Genomic DNA, 22,220 nt, shown 5'->3' with positions numbered 1-22,220 from the left:
AAAAGCGAGCGTACAGGACGCCTCGTCGCCTAACGACTTCGAGCGGGGCGTCTGATTGGGTGTCACTTCGTCGCTCGACGCTTGGACAAGCCGTGCCAAGCGAGGAACGCCGGGATATCGGGTGAATGCAAAATTGCTACAAACCGTCGGTAGCCCCTGACGTTAGAGTTCGTTTAAAAGGGGTGATACTCGAAGGGTACCTTCGAAGTGGTTGCGAGGGTAGTCGAACGGAGACGGACGTGAACGGAAGAGAAAGCGACGGGCGAAGATAAAGGATGAGAACGGGACGAAAAGAGAGAGGGAGGGGGGGCAAGGACGAATGGTGTGCGAGTAACGGAGAAAGAGCGAGAGAGAATGAGTAGGGGGTGAAGGAGCGGAGGAGAAAGAAGGGGGTGGACAGAGAAAAAGAAGGCTCTCGCACAGGGCGAAAGGTAGACGGTGGAAGCGACCGAACCCAAAGGAGGGTAGCGCGTGGACGGGCGAGTGGGTTGAAAGGAATCTTTCCGATAGAGGCTGCTGCGTGCCCCTCGCCCCGCGTCAGTTTTCGTCCGTGGCATCGGTGGAAGGAAGTACCGAGTGCCCGAAAGGCGGCGTGCTTGTGCGGTACGGTGTGTGTCCGATGTTATCTGTGGTTGCCATGGGGATGCTATTGATTGGCCAACGCGCCGACAGACGTCACGGGAGTCGCGGCGCCACTCCGACTATTGCCTCCCGCCTCCACCCCCCGACCGCGCGGATCGTCCACACTCTCCCACACCATCGCCAACCACCACCCACCCTCCTCTCCTCTCGACCCCCTTCGTCCCGACGATTCACCCTCTTTCGTCCACCGACAGCTTGCCGTCCTCTGATCTACGAATCACCCGCGCGTTTGCCAGTCCACTCGCGCGCCGTCGGACCCTGTTCCGCGCGTTAGAACACGCACAAACGCATCCAAACACACGGGAACGCACTATGCGCGCGGCCCGTCTCTCACCTCCGCGTCCACGTTCCTCCTCCACACCACGCTTTTCCACCGGTAATCCGAACTATGACTTACATGAGGATCACGCGACGGGTTGCGCGCCAATTTTTATCCGAATCGCAGACAGAGAACGGACAAACGCGTTTGTAAATATTTCCACCCTCCATTCTATGCGTACCTGGATTATTCTATTTAAAATATAACGATCGACGCGCTGTTTCGCATGAGATGCCCTCGATATTCGTTCAAATTACTAGCATTCTCGATATTCGTTCTTTATGGCTTTTAAATATTAATAGTACGAGGGTTTAAGACCCTCCAAATTACTTAATAGCACAGAATATACCGAAATTATTTAAATTTAAGCAATTTGCAACATTACCATCTTACTGCCTCACTCGACAATAGGAAATTTATACTAAAGTTTGGTTTCATTAGATCCTAAGAAAAGTATCTATTTTCTTCAAATTTCTATAATTGTTAATATTGGTATGTTTAACTGTGTTCTCTATTTATTACAAATCTTATCCTTGTCAATTTGAGAATATCGAACAGCACGAACTTATGGAACAATGTATTATTAAGTACCTCTCACTGTAAACGGTTTTGCAACACGTTGTGAGTTTGAAATGCCGGTCACCAGTGACCCCCATGGCAACCCGTGTACTGTTTGACCCTTGGACAGTTTAATACAAACGCAAATCAACCAAGTCTTACCTCAATCGTATTAGATTTCAAGTAGTAATTGAATAATTATGAAAATCGAATGTTATTAGATGATAGATATAACAGTAGTAAAAAAATTCAATGTTGAACAGAGAGGATAAAGAGAAACTGGCGGCGAGGTTCAACAGTTTTTTGGTGAATCGAAGAAGCGTAAGGTCGAAGACCCTTCCCGTTTGCCAATTCTGGACCTTCCTCTTCGACTGCTGCTTTCAGTCAATTTAATTTGGAACGTGTCCGAATTAATTGCTTCGTGTTGTAGCAACAGCTTATAATACATGACGCTATTCCAATCCACCTTGAATGCGTAACATGATCTTCTGATGAACACCGACTTCCGGAGTGCTTAACGGTGGCTCGTTCCATTTGCTCTGGATCATTTGAATTTTCTTCGATCCAATGATGAGTACTCTGTCTTTGATGAATTCAGTTTTGTGGATAAACACTGATAGACAACATATCAATTAGCTAAACTTTTCACGCTGCAATGTGCTCGAAATTCTCCTTTAGACGTGGTGATCGTTTTCATTCGCTGTTCCAGATTAACAATTTCACTATTGTCCACTGTTCCTTTACCTTGGACAATCGTATTTTAAACGAATCTGTATCTGAGAGGCGTTCGAGCAATCTTTGAAACGTTTCCTTATTCAGCAGACGTCTATTGGAAAAACGATCTACATGCATATAGACGTTTTGCTTCGACCGATTTACATTCTGCGAGCCCTTACTTTAAATGCATGTCTGCCATTCTATAGTTTCATTACCTATTTACTGTTGGACGCAAAGGGTAGCTAGAAGGAAGGAGGCTAGCTAGAAGTGTTTCCATTTACGATTATTTTACGCGTGGCTTCTGTGCTGGCTCACTAACGGCCAAACTTTCCAATACGATTATGCGTGTTTCTACGCATGCGAGTATTCTAGCCCAAATTGTTATTACCATTTATCATCACGACAGAGAAATTAATAAGACACACAGAAAGTAGAGAAATTGCATCGATTAAATCTAATTACATCTGTTTGAGAAAAGGACTGAAACTTTGGTTACGCCCGATACTAAACGAGCGATTTGCGCGTGCTCGTTCGCTCCATTGACGAAAATTGCGCGTTCCTGAGAACTCGCGTGCCAGGTCGAGCACGGTGAGACGGTCTGCCGTGTTTTATACGACTCTGTTAGGCGCCAGGATGGCTGGTCCGGGTCGCGGAAACCGTCGTGCCCGGTGATTTTCTCCGCAACACCGTTCACCACCACTGGCGTGCGCTTCCGTTGTACGGTTACGGGTGTGCATCGAGCGTCAGCGACCCAATACAAAGAAAACCCGGTCGAGGTCAGGCTCGCAAGACGACCGGGGCGCGCTATAACGTGCAAATTATTTCCTAAGGGAGGCGTAATCGCCGGGATGTCGCCCGCAACGCGGCCGAGATAATCGAAACCGCGTCATAGCGTCGCCGCTCAGCTGATGCCCGTCTGTCGCACGGAAACGGACACAGAACGTCTACCCCTATTCGCATGCAAACACGCAGCGATTACTCCCCCACCGTCGAGCTCCGTTTGGCGCAAGAGTCTCCGACACGGGGTTAGCGGTCGAAAAGGGGGTGTCGGTTGCACCAGAGAACCGGCTAACTAGTTTACACCGTGTATTCGAGACACGTACCCGGTGTACCCGTTTCCTAACAAAATTGTGACGCAAATGACGGCGTACCGACTTCCAAAGACAGGTTCGAAGAAGCGTCGAACCAAAATACAGTACTCTAGGATTGAGAAAACTATTCCTTTGTACAGCGTGTTTTACACATTGCTACAGTAATGATTCGTAAGATGATCGCTCCGAAGTTGGCGTGTTCATCTTTCGTGCAGCGTAAGCGAATTTCGACACCAAATGTTCAACTTACGAATCATATGTTCATTTTAAGAATCATTACTACAGTGATAGTAAACAATGTGAACGAAGTGAATCGTGTCTGGAGTTCATTTTAAGAATCATTATTGTAGTCATGGGATAGTCAACAATAAAGTGACTTTTTCTCAGTATAGCGTTAATGAGGTTATTCATAATATTGCAAGGAAATGCCCAATCATTAAATGTAACTATATTCCCCTCATTCTGATTAAAATTTACCTGTCTTTCAGGTTGAGATATGTTGGAATATGAAAATTCGAGCATGGGGCTAATCGCGACATTGTATTGATGCCATCTAGGCTTTATAAAAGTGCTGTGCACGTTGTCGACTTCTCTGTACAGTCTTGTGTCGGCAGTTAAAGCGAAAACGTCTTTCTTTGTACATAAAGTGTTGTGAATATACAAAAGTGTGATCTTGTCAATTATTTCACCAACCAATAAGATGTTCGGTCCCGCCAGAGTCTCAACCTGAAAGACCCGTAGTGCAATTATTGACTAATCAAAATGTATTTCGTGTGTTTAATAATGGGGGGGGGGGGGTGCTTGGATCGATAAAACGAATATTACCATATGGTGAAAACTACAGAATAAGTAACAGACTCGACTGTAGGCCTCCTAGGGGTATATTTTTTTGTTCACTAGATCTCGGAAGGACTCGACCGACTCAAGACGAGCAAATATTGGGCATAGCAAGGTGTAAGTGCAAGCCTGTAGTCAACAGACCGCTACCCCGCTAGAGGAAACCTATTTAGCGGCTAGTACCCAATGCCCCGACAAGGTCATCGCTTTACAGACCTTTCCAAACTGACTTGAGAAGATCGCTATATTTGTTCCATCGATCATACCCCAAGTATCCTGTTTAGATAAATAGGATACGCTTCTTATACTTTAGCTAGACCCTTTCCTAACCTTTCTGCGATACATTGTCCTTGGAGGTTTTAGCAAAAGAAACGTTTGCAACCACAAAGTGGATCATCGGTGTTATTCTATCGCTGGTCGTAAGTATTAGAATACTTAACCAAAACGTTTGTTCCTTGAAAACATTTTAATGGGGCCACTGCAAGGGTTGAAGTTCAGAGTAAATAGGTGGTTCGATTTCCTCAATTGTATGTGGAATATATACCCCCAGTTGTTTCACAATTGAGCGTATTGTCGATTTTTTCAAACATTTTCACACGTTTATTATTTGTTGAATCGAGGCATCGAGGATGACGTTTAAAAATAGCATTGTTGTCGGGAAACATTATGTGAACCGTGATATCGGCGTCTAGTATATCTAAGTATTCAATGTAGTAATTCAATATTGAAGTTAATGATGGGTTCGGTTAAATTTCGAGATAGTATACCAAACACTCCAAATTGTAGGCTTCCTTTATGGACTTCCCTATATAAACCTGATCTTCTATTGGTAACAATGCAAATAATTGCTTGTTGGATCATATTATTGTATCCAATCATTGGTTATCCTAATTATACGATTTTTACATCATCCTTTTAGCATTTTGGTTTCAATGATTGTAGGTTTTAGAAAGTGTACTTGGTCTACCTGGTTTTTTGAATTTTTGGATTCGACGTGTATAAAAAAACACACAGAGAAATGTAACAAACTAGGGGTGGGTAGAATTTCAAGCGATAGCAGTGCTTCCCCTCTGTAGCATTCAACAGTCGGGAAATTAAAGTGCACTATTAATATACGACGTTCTTGTGTATGTAAATTATGTGGAGCGGAAAACTTGTTAAGCAAAACAGACGAAGTATTTTCGTTAATATCATTTCGATGTCTCATAATAATATAAAGTGCTTTGGTAATTTTATGGCAATTCAGACGAATGAAATTACCAATACGCCACACGTACATCACGGAAATTGGTGGCTAAAACTCTTCTTTAATTACTCGATAATAATATAAAGCTCAACTTGTTCAGGTTGGAATACAGAATGATTGATACAAAGCCATCGATCGAGCTATTTCGGAACGGACTTCTATGTATTTTGCAATCGAAAATTGCTTATCCGTGTTTCGATACGCAGAATAAAAAAACGTATTTTTAAAGACAATTTTCACGGACGAGCAACGATTGGTTTAGTTTCTTTCATTTAAAAAATTGATTCGATCGATCCAACGCGAAGTAAACTCTGACAGAACTTTTCAAACATTTAAAAGAAAAATATTAAAGCATAAAATATTTCGAACTGCGCTGTTTGCGGTATATCATCTTCATTTCCAGATAAAATATTTTTAAATTGACATTCCTCTTTTTCCGATGGACACTTTGATCGACTATATTTGAAATTAGATAGTTCTTAACGCCTTTTGTCTAGTTTTACCAAAATGTTATTTTTTATTCGTGTACTTTTCTTAATTCTCCCTCTTCTTAAAAATTTCATAATCGTATATTTATAACGCGTTCAAGAGATAAAATTCGCGCGGAAGTGGAAAAATAATCGTCTCGATGAATGGCATTTTATATCCAGGTTTTTAAAATATCGGAAAATGCCACTCGACTATTGCAAAATAATACGGAAAAAATTGTAATAATACCTGCCATGGAATTTCTCGTCGCTGTTGAAGAGTCAAGGACTGGAATGCCTATCGATTTGTATTTGCCTAATGGATCGTAATCGATCGCGGTCGCGAAAGGACTGACCGGCAGGATTGATAAGCTCGATCTATGTTTTTGGTAGAAATTGGAAGCGAACTTTTATTCGTGCACACGATCGTGGATCGTTGCGAGCGGACATAAAACCCGCATCGGAAAGCGTCGGGGAAATAAAAAGCCGAAACCCGAGAGAGAGTCTATGACCGAAATCAATTTAATCGGGCGGCAGCTCTTCGCCGCTGGCAGAAATAATAAATCATTTCAGGATTTCAAGCTGCCCCGCGTTTGTCGCAGAAAATTACCACCGGTTACGCCGATTTTCTCCCCAGACCCGCACCATTTTTCATTTCTGTTTCGTTTTACCGACCGTCGTGGTCTTTGTTCTCACCTTTGCACGATTTCCTGGGTCCCCTGTGACCCATAGCAATTATTACAGTAATGATTCGTAAAATGAACTTCGCTTCGGGGTTGGCACGTTCATTTTTCGTACAGCGGAGGCAAAATAGATTCATTCAAAGTAGATTCACAAGCTCTACCGGAGGTCTCCTCAGTTGGGGAGGTACAGAAACGATCAATTTACGAATCACGTTCATTTAAAGAATCATTGCTGTAGTCATTTTATAAAATTCGTTCGATTTCCGTAGTCGAGGATTCTTTCGAATAAGAAATTCAAGATTTCAATATTCAAATTCAGAATATTGAAACAATTATATTTCTTTTTTGTTCCTTGTCAATTAATTTTCCAAATCAATACAATTTTTCGTTTCTTTACAAGAAACACAGTTATTAATGCTACTGGAACTTATTTTCTCCATTCTGAATTTTTCGAATCATTTTTGTGCTGTTTCGGGGTAGTTTCGACCGAATTTGAACTCGCAGAGTAAACATGCACGAATAACAGAGAAGAGTTTTACAATTGCTTCGATTATTTCGTCGAGTGTAGGCTGAATAGACGAGAGCATTCATCGACAAACATCGAGAGTGTGGATGGGATGCTCGGCGCTTGCCATGGTTTCAGCATAACCCCGTGCCTTATTGGTAATCGACTCCGCATGAAAGCTCAAGAGGGTTGAACAAACATTGCTTGTCCATACATTCGGCAAGTGCCACGCTGATACTTGGCAAGTAGGTTTTGTCCAATATGCGGATTGGGGTTTCTCAGCTGCTTGCCAAACATCGAGGACCTCCCGTCCATTGTCGGCAAATGACTCTGCACGAAAGCACACGAATATTCGACAAACAGCAAATATAGCACCTTTAGTCCATAAATTTCGAAATTCGAACAACGTGTCGTGTTATTTTAAAACGATAATCACCTAAAAGTATGTGTATAAAATTTTACTGTGATATTTTTCTTAGAATTCTGTTTGAAAAATTTTTTTTTAGATAGTTGAAAGCACCATTTTGAAGATAATCGAGGGTAAAAGTACATGAAGTCGCGTGTAACAGAGTTGGACATACTCTAAGTAGAGACAGTGATTAATAGTCGGACGCGTCAGACTACTAGTACTCGATCGATTGTGTATACGACAAATTTTCACTTATCTCTAAAACAGACCACGGTAGAACAAATTTTACTTCACATTTTCGACTTGTTTTTGACCATAAAATTATTCCCCCCCCACTCTTTCGATAAAAAACATATGCATTCAGAATAATAATGTCTATAAGATTATTCAAATAATCAGAGAGCGTATAAAAAATTCACCACGTCCAAAATAAAAAAATTTTTGTAACATAATTTCTATCGAAATGTAGAATTTTAATTGAATGACCAAAATCTCCAATTAGGATCGTAAAAATCAAATAATTTTCGTAAATTGAAGTAAATACGTACGTAGCACGCAAATACTTTTATAATTAACGAACGCGAAAGAGATTAATAATTAAAGTTTGAAAACCCTGTGACGTAATTGCGAGTGTAAAATTAGTAGCATTAAACCATAAAGTGAATTGCGAACGTTGTTTGTCCAACGAACGCGAGTACCTAAATTTCAATCGTCTTGCTACAATAAGAGTTTGGTCCCGAATGCTCCACGCGACGCTTCGCATCGGTGTTTCTGAATTATGATTCAGCAGACAGGGAATAGAATTTCATTATTAGACTTGCAATTAAATTGTCCTCTCGGCCGTCTTCCTTTGATACGATCCGGTTTGCACAACCATTCGTTGCAATGTGTGCGCCCCGCGACGTTCGTGTTCTATTAATGACAAGTGTGTCAATAGGTGTTGAATTACTGTCGCCGTCTCGTAAATCCAGATGCAATTTCAAAGGCACCACGGGGAATAAATCCAACATATTATGTAAGCTCGCCGCAGGAATATCCGATTCTAAACATTGATACGCGATCGATCGAAAAATCAACGAATCCGACGGTGCTCCTCTCTTTTTCATACGAAAGAAAAAACGAGAATCGCGTCGACAAACAAACGAGCACAAACGACTCAATACCTTCGTTCCAGCGGAAAATTGTAAGGGCAATATTTTAACGTTTCGCGTTCGTTTGCGTTCGTTTATCTCTGACTCGTTGCTACGGCACCTTTCATATTAATCGATTAGTTTATTTACTCTGTGCACGAACGGGAATATCTTCCATTGTCAAAGATAACATTGTAAGTGAGTTTCGGTTGAAATCGTTACCATTCACGGTTCATTCGTAACTGTACTAATGGCATAAATTAATATTTTGTTTGTATCCTCGTAACACGTGGAATAATATTATCTTCACTGTTGAAGCAAATTGTATTTAACGAGTACGGGCGATCGATTTTCAAGAGAGAAAATTTAACAAACGTGTTACAAACAGCATGTAAATAATTAGTATTATAAATTAATATCTACTGGCCAAAATTCCCAACTTCCAAGCGTCGTTCTATCAGTTTTTGATTACGTTTGATATTTTCGAAAACAGATAATGATTCTTAAATTGAACATCCTTTTGGGGTTGGCACGTTCATTTTTCTTACAGTGGAGGTGAAATTCAACATCAGCATTTCTACACAACGATATTGTCGAGCCTTGGAGTCGTCTTTATCCGTTGCAAGGGATAGAAACGTTCAACTTACGAATCACGTATGGGTTCATTTTAAGAATTGTCAGTGTAACGCTTTTTAAATGTCGTCTTTTCTGCTTCACTAACTTCAAGGAGATAGAAATGTTCGATTTACGAATCGAGTGTTCATTTAACGAATCATTACTATACACTTCCACGCAAAGCAAATAAATTGCGTTTCCCACGAATGGGCGTCGACTTTTGGAGCACCCTGTATAGGAAGATTTCTTTGCATAAAATATCGCGGTGCTTCGATAATATTTCGCGTTAAATCCTGCATCGGTTTTAGAATATTCGCGCGGAAACGCGTAATTTTCGCGGAATTAGAAGTAACGTCCTTCTGTTCCCGGGCCCCCACGAGAATCGTAAACAGATAGATTTTATGGAAAGGGCGGAGAACGGAACTTGAATATGCGCAAGGGCCGTTCGCCTAATGTAATGATTATTAATCGCTTCGCTGACAATATTCACTGCACGCAAACGGGGCGGTTGCAGCTGCACCAGTTTTATTAGCACCGGCCCGACAGTTTGGAAGGTCTCCCAACAAATATACGTCTTGGTATGTGAATAGTAATTGTTGTTTCGAAGTTGCCGCGGCGTCGACAAGCAGGACATAAGCTTCACGGCTTATGCGGTCTGCCTTAGTTTATCCGTGCTAACTGCGAATGTCGCCGGGGCTAACGTCATCGCTTTTAATGTCATGCGAGTTTTGGGTACTGCTGTCTGCCGTGTCTACGTCGACAGGGCACATCCATCGGAACGTCAGCAATTTTTTTAACGAACAACAATGCACGCTAATATCATTATTCAAACTTGACGACCATCGAAAACTAGATTTCCATAAAAAAGTAATAATTCTTTACGCGTTCGAAAAATACCTCTCTGATGAAACTCGAGTGGCTTTGCAAAAATTCTTGAAAAGTTCGTAACATGAAGTAAATCGTTTTAATATTCTTCAATAAAATCTTCAAGCATTGTTTCAAAATATCCTAGAGACTATTATTCAAACTTGGGGACCATGGAAAACTAGATTTCCATAAAAAAATAATAATTTTTGACGCGCTCGAGAAATACCTCTCCGATGAAACTCGTGTGTCTTTGCAAAAATTCTTGGAAGGTTCGTAACATAAAGAAAATCGTTGTAATATTCTTAAATAAAATCTTCAAGCATCGTGTCAGAATATCCTAGAGACTATTATTCAAATTTGGGGACCATCGAAAACCAGATTTCCATAAAAAAGTAATAATTTTTGACGCGTTCGAAAAATACCTCTCCGATGAAATTCGAGTGTCTTTGCAAAAATTCTTGGAAGGTTCGTAACATAAAGAAAATCGTTTTAATATCCCTAAATAAAATCTTCAAATTGTTTCAAACTATCCTCGATACTTGATAGTTAAACGAATATTTCTGGATTAGGTAACGTAGATACGCTTGACCGAAAAAAATTCAGATTTTAATCAAAATACGAGAAAGAGGGCCGGTGACGTTGATCGTATATTTGTTGGAAATCGGCCTTAAGTGAGATAAGTAGAAAAACGTGCGAGGATTTTCGAGCGCAACGTGACGATTCTTCAATTTTTCTCGTTAGATCTCTCTCGTTTCCCGCATCCGTGTTTCCCTCTTCGTCCTCGAGCGAAGATGGCGGTCGAAGTGGACGCAAAAGAATGAAACTAATTGCAACGCTGTCTACGAATAACTCTGTAATGACGATTCCTATCCGTTCGAGCTACGACGCGTCGTGACGTATTTTCGATGCTACGGAACTTTTTGTCCGTGAGATTATAACGACGGCACAGCGATCATCGCGTATCTCGTTCGGTAGACATCTTCATTGTTAAGTCGCGCCAGTGTGGTACGAACTGATTTTTAGATATTATAGGAGAAACGTTCGTCTAACGATTTCGTCGACTTGCTGTTTCCACCAAACATTCTACGACGCTTCGAAGTCTGCGATTTTATTCGCTTGAAACGGTATCGATTTTTCCCCCGGGGACGACACGATTTTATTCATTCAATGCAATTTTATTAAATATTTAATATCGAATGAATTTTTTATTGTAAACGAATTTAAACCCCGGTTTTCCCCGAACGCGTAGGATTTGGGTTGGATTAACTATGCAATTTATTTATACAGTTATATTCATTGCATATTCAGAGAAAGAACGTGTAACGAAAAATCGGGCAACATTGTTCCGGAACTTTTTCGGTATTATAATTGAACGTTCCAAATTTTCTAGATTTTAGTGGACGAAACTTCTAACTAGCAAAATTTTCGAGACTAGGCAAAAACTTCTAACGGAAAGTTTTAACGTTTAAAAAACCGTTAACCTCTTTTTTGTGAAATTTTAATATCACCGTGCGCTCGATTTTTTAGAAGTCGTATCAGACTTCACGACTTTCTCAAAAATCATTTCCGAGATGCAGAGCGAAGCAGATGCCAAGACAATTTCATGCATACAGGATGCGTCAGTGTTTCCAACGCTTTTAAATTTTTTCGAAAATTGCATAGCATCGACCGACGTTCCACGTGACTCTCCAGAAATGCCACTCCTTGGATACAAAGCCGGCGCATGTAGACAATTTCGTGTCCGTGGATTCTGAGAATATAACTGGGTAACTCAAAAAATCGCAATACTTGTCCTCTGTTATATTCCGTAGTAAAACGCTAAAAATATTTAAGAAGCAAAGAGATACGTAGCATGGGAATTTTTGGAGGAACGACTATTATAAAAGAAGAAGACTTGAAGTCTTTTATATAGGGTGTATCTCCTCATATTGCCATCCAAATTTTCATTAATTAACAGAAACATTTCTGACCAAACGGTATATTTTCGGTAAAGAATTTTTTTCTCGAAAGTACGTAGGATTTCGGAGGTATGTGTATTCACCAAACATAATTGTAATTGAGCCCCGCAACTAAAAATAATTTTTTTAGAACGATTTGAAATTTTTTAATTTTGTCGAAAAATTTGTCCACCTACTCGAATTTTTTTCTCGAAAATAGGTAGAAATTCTATTCCCCAAAAATGATTGTAATTTATTGAAATCGATTGTAGATCGAGAGCGCTACGTAGTTGATCGGTGAGGGCGCCACCAAATATAAGCGGATGCGCCATCTTTATTCGTTAGTTCGTCTTGTGACACGTGCGGGAGATGTATCGAAATATAGTTTTGCTTATAAAAGATTAACCACGGTTAATTTATTTCTTTTTTACCGTGTTCAACTCGTGCCATGTACCTCATCAACAGGTTATGGGCCCAGGTAATCGTGATTAACGGTGAACAGAAAATCGGTAAAGTAGTGAATTGCTGTGTCGTGCACGTGTGGAATAAAACGACAAAAACATGGTGAACTTGTGCAAAATAGAAACCCGTAATAAAGATAATTGTGATACTTGAAAAGTACAAGTGAAAGTATTAGTAATCAGGAATGATTCGTGGGATTATGTGAACAGTACATGTGTGAAGCCTGAATTAGTCGCCGGAAACCTAACCTCTGAAACGGCGGTAAGCACGTGGTTAAGAAACGACAGCAAAGCGAGATCGGACTTGATATTATCGATTGATTCATCTGAGCTTAAACAGGTAAGCGATTGTAAAACTTTACGTATAGTCTGGTTAAAGCTAGCGGGAATATATCAGTCGACGGGCCGGCACGAAAAGCGATGCTATTAAAAAAACTAACCTTGCGTCGCATTCAAGAAGATAGCGACGTTCGCGAGATGTATCGATATATAGAGTGTTCGGCCACCCCTGGGAAAAATTTAATGGAGGATTCTAGAGACCAAAATAAGACGAAAATCAAGAATACCAATTTGTTGATTAAGGCTTCGTTAAACAGTTATTAACGTTTAAAGTTCTGACCGTACTGAATTTTTTTCTCGAAAATGCGCAAGATTTCGGGGGTATGTCTATTCACCAAAAATGATCGTAATTGATCCCTGCAACCGAAAATAGTTTTTTCAAAACGATTTGAAATTTTTTTTTTCCGTCGAAAAATTTCACACCTTCCTGAATTTTTTTCTAGAAAGTAAGTAGGATTTCGGGGGTATGTCTAATGACCAAAAATGATTACAATTAACCCCTACAACTAAAAATAATTTTTCCAGAATGATTTGAAACTTTTCATTTTCGCCGAAACATTTAGGCACCTACCCCCTGTCGATTTTTCTTAAAAATTCGTTTTTCATTTTTAGTAATTTTGTTTGACGCCCTACAGAAAAGTTGTATAATACTTTTTTGTAGGTACCCATGAGCACTAGTTCAGAAAAAAGTTTCATTGAAATATATTCACTATTGTAAGGGTTATGGCAGTTTGAAAGTTGGACCATTTTTATGTAGTTTTTCTCATTTTTCGGGGTCATGGATCAACTTTTCAGGTATTTTTGCGATTTCTACATATTCTCCATCAAAATACGCGTTGTTTGCTTTTTTAAACATTAAAATCGTCCAATCCGTTCAGGAGTTATGACATTTTAAAGATTCGCATGAAATTTCAGGGGAACATATCAATGGTATGGTCAGACATTATATTTTCGGTAAGGAATTTTTTTCTCGAAACTGGGTAGGATTTTGGGGGTATGTCTATTCACCAAAAATGATTGTATTTGATCCTCGCAACCGAAAATAATTTTTTTAGAACGATTTGAAATTTTTTTTTCGCCGAAAAATTTTACACTTACTCGAATTTTTTTCTCAAAAATGAGTAGGATTTTGGGAGTATGTCTATTCACCAAAAATGATTGTAATTGCCCTCTACAACTAAAAATAATTTTTCCAGAACAATTTGAAATTTTTGAATTTCATTTTGTTAATAACTTTTTAACGAAGCCTCAATCAAGAAATTAATATTTTTTATTTTCTTCTTATTTTGGTCTTTAGAATCTCCCATTAAAATTTTTCCGAGATGTGGCTGAACACCCTGTATAATAGTTCTCGTTTTTCATAGTTTAATGTGTGATAGAGGCTGTTTCGGATTTAAATAATCAGAAGCTAGTTGATAGATAACGAAAAGTGATTGATAAAAATGGTCTTTATACAGGACGGTTTACTATATATTATGATCTAGATTTTAAATAATTATTATTACTCTTAACGAAAAATGTTTCGAGATGAAGTTGCAGGGTTTCGAGAGTGTCACAGTCTGACGAAACAAATTTTCTTGTAGATGGACGTGTAAAAGTCATTAACACTTTCTTAAATAGAATCATATATGTTTTATTGCATCAGTTGATGCATCTTTACAAAAAGCTACTAACTTATTTGTGTTAACAATTCATTAATTTTTTAGATTTTTTAATTGTAATTTTGTTAAGAAATCATCGACCCTGATGTTTTTATAGGAACAAAATTTCGTTAGTTTGGATTAGCTAAGTAGCACGCGTTATGAAAGACCCTGCAAAGGATCGACATACGATATTTGAGGAGGAACGTTTTCTAAAACCGCGTCACCGAGTGAATCGAGCCGTAGTGAATTTAATCGTGACATCGTCTTGGGCCGTATCGACGACTCGATATCGAATTCGTGCAATTTCACTTTAAACATACACGCGCGGTCTCGAGGGGGATTTCAATAAAATTCGCGAAGAAGCGAATAAGCGAGCGTCGCGAGACCGAATAGGCGTCCTTTGAAGAGGACTGTGTACTCCGTTATGGAGTTCCTTCATCTTTTGATATCATATTGCATTCATCTTGTCACGATAAACCTCGAATAAGGGTTTAGGATAAAAACTGGCTTAACGTAAGCCGGATAGGAGTGACAGAACTCGGGCCTAGAAACACGGCTTTTCTCTCTCGCGGGGGTGGAAGAAGAAATTTCCGTGGGCTGCTTACCCGGGATAGCGATACAGTGGAGGCTCGGTAAGAAGCAAAAATATATCGATAGACACCAGGGAGGGGGGTGCCAATTGAAACCGAGCCGCAACTTCAGCGGCGAAATAACGTGTTCGTTCCTCGAGCGTGGTGTCTCGTGGAAAAAGAAGAAAAAACTACGCGCCCCTCCCCAGAAACGAGTTACCACAGCCGCTTCCAATTGCGTCGGGTCGCGTCGTCGTTCTTTTAATTTTTTCTGTGTAATATACACCCGTTTCCGGGTCCACTCGTCGAACGCGCGACCCGAATTTATCGCGAGGGGGTTGAAACGACGAGCATCTAACCCCAGAAATTCGGTCCTCCCCCGACGAGACACGGGCTGTTTCGCGGTACGAACGCGTCGTGTCTTCTCTCTTTTCTTTTTTTCTATTTGTTTTCTCGGTGCTTCTTCCATTTTTTTTTTCTTTTTTTTTTTTTATTCTTTTTTCGACTTTTTCCCTCCGAGCGTTGCCCACGAGGACCTCACAATATTCAATTCCGACGGGAGCACTTGGTCGCAGCGAAAATTGTTTCAAAACGACCGGGACGAACCTTGTTTCGAATGCTGTCGGTCGGAGGTATCGTAATGATGGCGGCCGTTGAATGTTCCTGGTAGGAAGTCGCTATTGACGGGCCCCGTACGGAAAAAGCGAACGAGAAACGGGAACGAGCGGACGAGTGTATACGCGGACAAAGATCCGACGGAGAGAGGAGAGGTTAAGGGAGAAAATATATGACGGCGGAGGGCCAAAGGGTAGACGAAGATACGAGACGGAGGAGCGGCGGATAACGGTCGAGAGAGAGAGAGAGAGAGGGAGGAAGAGAGATTTCGAAGGGCGTGGAAGTGGCATAAAAGCGGGTAGTGGAAATCCGGACTGGTTGAAAGGAGTGATGCGGAATTACGAAAGGATTTATTTGAGATTTTCTGTTGTCGCCGACGACGCTGCTGCCTGCAACATCTCGGCTTGGATCAGTGTACAAATAGCAAAAAACGAAGGGGTGGGGGGGAAACGTGAAGGAAAATAGAAGAGAGATAGAAGCACGGAGATATACTTGGCAGTCACGGGTTACACGACGAGGATCGAACTTGTCGTCTTCTCTGCACGCGAATCGGCTGGCTTCTTGCAACGGGTCAGCCCGCTGCCAGGTCTCCGGCTGGTTATAAATTAACCGAGATCGGGCGAAGAATGTTGCAAAGCTCCGTTTCTTGCGCGCGCGTAGTTTGGAACTGGTGTTCTGCATCGTGGCAGTCTCGAATACGTTTTTGAGGACAGTTTGGGAAAGTTAGGCGACGTCGAAATTAATTCTAGAACCAGGTTTTCAGTTTCACAGCATTGATTCTTAAAATGAACATTATTCCGGTGTTAGAGTGTTCATTTTTCGTACAGCCTTTATCTTTTCGATTAAGTATCGTATTGTTTTTCTAAATGTCGTCTTTCACGCTTCACTAGCTCCAAGGGAGATCTCAGTTGGGATGGATAGAAATGTTCAACTTACGAATCACATCAGAGATTTATTTTAAGAATCATTACTTTATACGTATATATTGATACATGTCCTTGAAAACATGGATTTCAAATTAGAATTTTCAATATAAAATGGGACCAAATATAATTGTTAAATAATTTAACAATACGTTTTGTTTATTTTATGTGCAAGATTATAGAATGTTCGTTCGAGGAAAATTAATTCCGACCACATGTTTCTAAGTTTAATCATTTTACCCGATTAGAAATGAAAAGAGATAGAAAAGAATAGAAATGTTCAACCTACGAATCACGGCTGGGGTTGATTTTAAGAATCATTACTATATATCAACGCGAAAGACAATTCAAACGTGACATTTGCAATGTACCACTATTTATCGATCATTTTAAAGATTATCATACTAATTAAAAAACTGTAGTATGCATTTTAAGTTTACTTACCGTACAACTACGTAAAAAAATAAATATTTGTGTTATAAGATTATATAAAATGATTCTTTTTTGAAGTATATATAATTTTTGGATTAAATGTAAACAACAGTTTGTTTGAAAGCTTGAAAGACTTTGCAGTTAAGCATCTCTGATTTATAAAGCATTTAGAGCGAAGATGCAAATGGGTTAACCTACAAACTTTATTGTTAGTAACGCCTAACGATAATAATTCTGACGCAGAAAAATAAAAAAGTGCAATTTGTGATATTCCAATTCGTTAAATTAATAAGTGATAGATAAATTGTCTAAATAGATTTAATAAATTTTAACGAAAGACGGAACGAAAATTTTATCAAATATATTCGTCCAATTTTGAAGGTCGTGTTCATAGCAAACGATTACGTACTAGGATTATTATACTCATTGCAAGTTTCCTTAGTAATTTCAGTAAAATTCGAAGGATTATTGGAAATATGGAGACCCTCGAACGGACATCGACATACCCATTGGCTCCGAATCGTTTTCTGGAGCTGATCAATTAAGAAATATGGTTGGTGATCGACGAGTCATGCCACGACTATCATACTAATATCTCTGCGTCCTAATGAAACTGACTTTTCACGGAATCGTCCAAGAATCCATATTGTTAACGCGGTGCTCACTGGTGACCGGCACTTCAAACTTATTACGCGTTTCAAAATTTTAAACGAAAGAACCCTAGTACTCCTAAAATTTCAAATAACGTCATCGGGAATATAGAATATTGGTGCACTGTTCAATTATCGAATATTTCTATTCTTCATATCGTAAATCGACTGAAACATGCTTGAAAATAATTTAAACATTTTTTACACTATAAATTCTCCTCGTGAATCGATACCTTTAGTATAGAATTCTTATTTCAAAATAATTCACATCGGATTTTATTCTTGTTATTTGAGAAAACAAAATAGAAAATCTACAAAAAGGTCAATTTAAAAAGGCAAACCCATAAGTTCAACAACAGTCGAAGAATAATTGTTCCGTATTGCTTAATTTGAGCAGAAATTTTCTTCGGTTGGAAACCAGTAAATTAGAACGCTCGCAAAATGCAAAGTTGAATACAAAATTAAACGTAGCGATAAGCGACATACTCGCGCGGGATTTGAATTATTAGTAGCAATCGTGGATATATCGTCTCGAAACAGCAGGGGCGTAAGGGATTAATAATTAACTTACGTCAATTAGCTTACGTGGAAGCACCATCGGCCCACCCATCGTAGAATCAACGACGATCAGAGTAATAATAGGTGCCACGGTGAAATGACCTAATCGTCCGTGAAACTATATCAGAAATTTTCTCGTGTTCGACGACTCTTACGAGGCAAAGAACCTCGTCGTCTACCCTTGGTACACCCGTTGCTTTCTTTCGTCGATCGATGCCTCCTAGTCGTTCAAACATGACGTGACCATTGTGTTCAAAGGTTATAGGCCAGTCATTTCCAGTCTCTTAATTAAGTTGCTGTCTCGGATAATTTGAAAGTATGGCTGGCTACGTCCGATGGGATTACAGTTCATTAGGGCGACGTTTATCAAACATTCAGGGAAACGAGTCAGGGTCAGTCCTCTTTCCATCGACGTAAGTTTAAGCAATTGATAATCAAAACATTCCTTCGCGTTGTCACAACTGTCGTGTAAATTCTTGTAATTGCACAGCTCCGCTAGGATTCACGATATTATCTCCTTAACAGTGTTGATCCTGAGACTTTCTAAAAACAAATCTACAGAATTAATTCGTTGCAAATATCTGCCTCGAAATTTCTCTTGATATCGAAGTTCAAAGTAAATTGCTTTTAAGAACAGAAAACGTGGAAATAAAAAAGCAGTAGAATTTCTCCAGCGTCATTTACTCTTCCACACTCTTTCTATCGACGTAAGTTTAAGCAATTGATAATCAAAACATTCCTTCGCGTTGTCACAACTGTCGTGTAAATTTTTGTAATTGCACAGCTCCGCTAGAATTCACGATATTATCTCCTTAACAATGTTGATCCTGAGACTTTCTAAGAACAAATCTACAGAATTAATTCGTTGGAAATATCTGCCTCGAAATTCCTCTTAGCATCGAAGTTCAAAGTAAATTTTTTAAAAGAACAGAAAACGTGGAAATAAAAAAGCAGTAGAATTTCTCCAGTGACATATACTTTTCCACGCGCTTCGTCGATCGTGCGATAGTAATTATTCCGAAGGGAACGAAACGCTCGTAATTGTTTGAGACTTCTCCCAAGCGCTTCTTCCCGCGTTCCCGCAGTTCGATTCGAAGGTACAGCGTTCAGGAAAAATTCAAGAGCCATCGTGGACTGAAAAATTGAGCAAAGTACGGACAAACCGGCCGATCTAAAATTTATTCCTTCGCACGAGCGCGCGGAAAGGTCAATGAGAGCCATCCGCCGGCGGGGGAAATAACAAATTCATTCCGAAAGCACCATAAACGATTCCCGGTTCAGCCATTCGCGGAAGGAAGGGAGAAAGGGTGGCTGCTTAATTTATTAAAACGTCGCAGACGCGAAATTCGAACGAAGCTACCCGGAGAACGTTTCGCCTCCTTCGAAACGATCTTGCCGCTCCTGTTCCGTGTCTCGAAATTCTTCCCCCCTCTCCCTGCCCTGTCTCCGTCGGGCACAGTGTAAAATTTTCAAGAGCTCTTGCACGAACGAAAAGCGTACCTGGGTGGCTCGCGCAGACCTCACGTACACCATTTATACGCGTTTCTCCGTGTGTAAACGTGTACCCGGCGCGTAAAACGATCCTGGTGGTCGAGTGGCGGGCATACGAGAGAGGACGAGTGGCAGGGGATACGTGGAATAAGAATCTAAAAAGACCGTGGCGAAGACTCGACGACGAAACGACTCCCGTGGGCTTTCTCCAATCAGCCAGACTCGGTCCGCCGCGGCGATATCCGGCTAAAATGCACTCCGACTCCGTGTGTTTCTGACGTAGCTGGTTGCCAACCCTCTCCCCCCTCGTGGCTATACGTGCAAACTCGCTAATGTACACCGCCACCAAAACACCCCCGCCGTCGCGTTTCCGGGAACGACGGGCCAGGCCAGCCGGCGGCGAACAACTTTTATACGCTCGTATGGATTCCATTAGTAATCTTTATGCGATCTGTTAACGCGCCCGTGAAAAAGAGGAAAAGTCCCTGGAGAGTCTTTCCGTTTGGCACGTTTCGCCGTTCACCCGCTTTTATACAATTTTCCAGCGGCCGTAAGTTCCCCGCCGAGCAGACACCGCCGAATGGACTATCGTTCCACGAGACCATTCGCTAAGAACGAACAGGTTTATCGACGCGACATGCTGTAATCCCCGCTTTCAAGACCGTGTTTTTAGTACGGATTCAAGAACCGGACTCGCTGCCTACCATTGTTCGCGTTCACGTTCGCGATACCCTTTCTGGCTTTAGCGGACTCCATTTTTGTTGCCTTCGAGTATTACTGGGCGCGCAAGATTTCCAAGATTGCGTTATTTGTTTCTTGAATTTTTAGAAATTGTTTTTTACTTGTTTTGCAGTCTTTCTACTTGTACACTTTTGCAACTTGAGAGGCTTGGTCGATGGTACCCTTCGTTATTCGCAAGATTTGCCATTCGTTCTTATTATTGAATCTTTGCAAGATTTGTTTTCTGCAGGCATGGAAGTTTATACAATTAACTACAGCTTGAAATAAAAATTGATTTTCTAACCCTATTATCAAGCTAATTACTGGTCACAATATTGAGATTTAAAAGTGAGAATTACTGCAATTAATAATATTTGCATTTTGTACTTTTACAAATTTTTGTTTCATTTATAAGATTACACTTCGCTGACTCTGTACCTACACACTCTTGTCCTTGCTACGTTTGTAACTTGAAAGGCTTGGTCGCTGGTACCATTCTTGTTACTGAATCTTTGCAAGATTTGTTTTCTACAGTCCTTTATATCGAACTTTATAAGACTTGAGCTTGAAATGAAATCCGATATCCTAACTCTGTTTTCAAGCTAATTATTGGTCACAGATTGGTAGAATTAATGGTCACAATATTGTAATTTAAATGCAAGAATTACTGCAATTGTGAAATTGGTCACTTTTACGTTGTTAATATTTGCCCCTTGTACTTTTACAAATTTTCATTCCATTTATAAGATTTACGCTGGTACCGTTCTTATTGCCAAATAAAATATCAAACAACACCAAAGTTTGTGAATGCAGTACATAGTTTTATAACAGTATAAAACAAAAGAAAAAGGCTAAAATAAAAGAAACATTAATACTCGAGCAAATGAAATTTTCTGCAAATGTGAAATGTTGAAATCTCCGAAACCTGAATACGTAAAATAAATATTACGCACATGTTGGATTTAGGATCTAATAGAGTCCTAAATGTGTTTTCCTGATACGTGTTACCTTTCTTTGCGCAAAATTCGAATATTTAATTTGAATATAAAAGGTAAATATCGCGTACTCATATCTGTATTTATTTTTCTGTTACAGGTGAGTGTTCGAAATTAACATTATTTGAAGAACGTCTTTCTCGCGCAACGTGAGACGAAAACGATCGAAACGAGGTAAAGGGGAAGTTTATACAAATTCGAACCTAAAATATCATAATCAATGGATTAGCGGTCGTTTCACGTGCAGTCGCGGACGTTTCACTTAAATAGAAATATCCGGTCGATCCATAATTCATCTCGTATAGTATCTCTGCGAGTAATTACTAATAACACACTAGACTATTCGCCAGGTAAATACATAATTGATCGCGCTGTATTCGGGCGTATTGTAATAACCATTTCAAATCCAGCGTGTTTAAATTACTACTCGGATTGCATTCCTACGCCCCTACGAAGCAACGATCATTATACGTACGTACGATCGAGCGCAAATGAAACGAAACGATAATCAGCAGCTGTTATTTTTCAACAACATCGACAATATGGTGCAAATCTTTTGAAAATCGTTGTCGTTGGATCATTGTAATTCCTACGACTGATTAATATTTATTAAACGTTTCGAAGCATTATTTCTTTTATCGAACGAACAGAATTTCAAATCGTCATTGATCCATGACGTCATTGGCTTTTATTGTTATTCATTCGCGGTTTCAATATCTCTGTGTTTCAATATTTGAAACAACTTGAAAAGGAAACGTACGCGTCAGGATCCTTGGACAGGTTGCTAGAGAAAAGAACCAG

The 22,220-nt window shown here is 40.0% G+C and overlaps 1 protein-coding gene across 21 annotated transcripts in view; it reads left to right on the top strand.

Annotated features, from left to right (window-relative positions):
* LOC143343149 (protein muscleblind) overlaps positions 1 to 22,220 on the top strand; it is a 562,363-nt gene that overhangs the window by 429,193 nt on the left and 110,950 nt on the right. The window contains exon 4 of one of the 21 annotated variants that reach the window (XM_076767735.1): positions 21,520 to 21,552. The exons of 18 other annotated variants lie outside the window; for them this stretch is intronic. In XM_076767735.1, coding sequence (XP_076623850.1) covers positions 21,520 to 21,537 — 18 coding nt within the window. In that variant the 3' untranslated portion in view covers positions 21,538 to 21,552. 2 more of the 21 variants (XM_076767718.1, XM_076767721.1) reach the window with 2 other exon arrangements.

This window comes from Colletes latitarsis, chromosome 7, assembly GCF_051014445.1.
Source record: "Colletes latitarsis isolate SP2378_abdomen chromosome 7, iyColLati1, whole genome shotgun sequence".
Taxonomy (NCBI): domain Eukaryota; kingdom Metazoa; phylum Arthropoda; class Insecta; order Hymenoptera; family Colletidae; genus Colletes; species Colletes latitarsis.
This window is presented reverse-complemented; position numbering and strand designations above follow the sequence as displayed.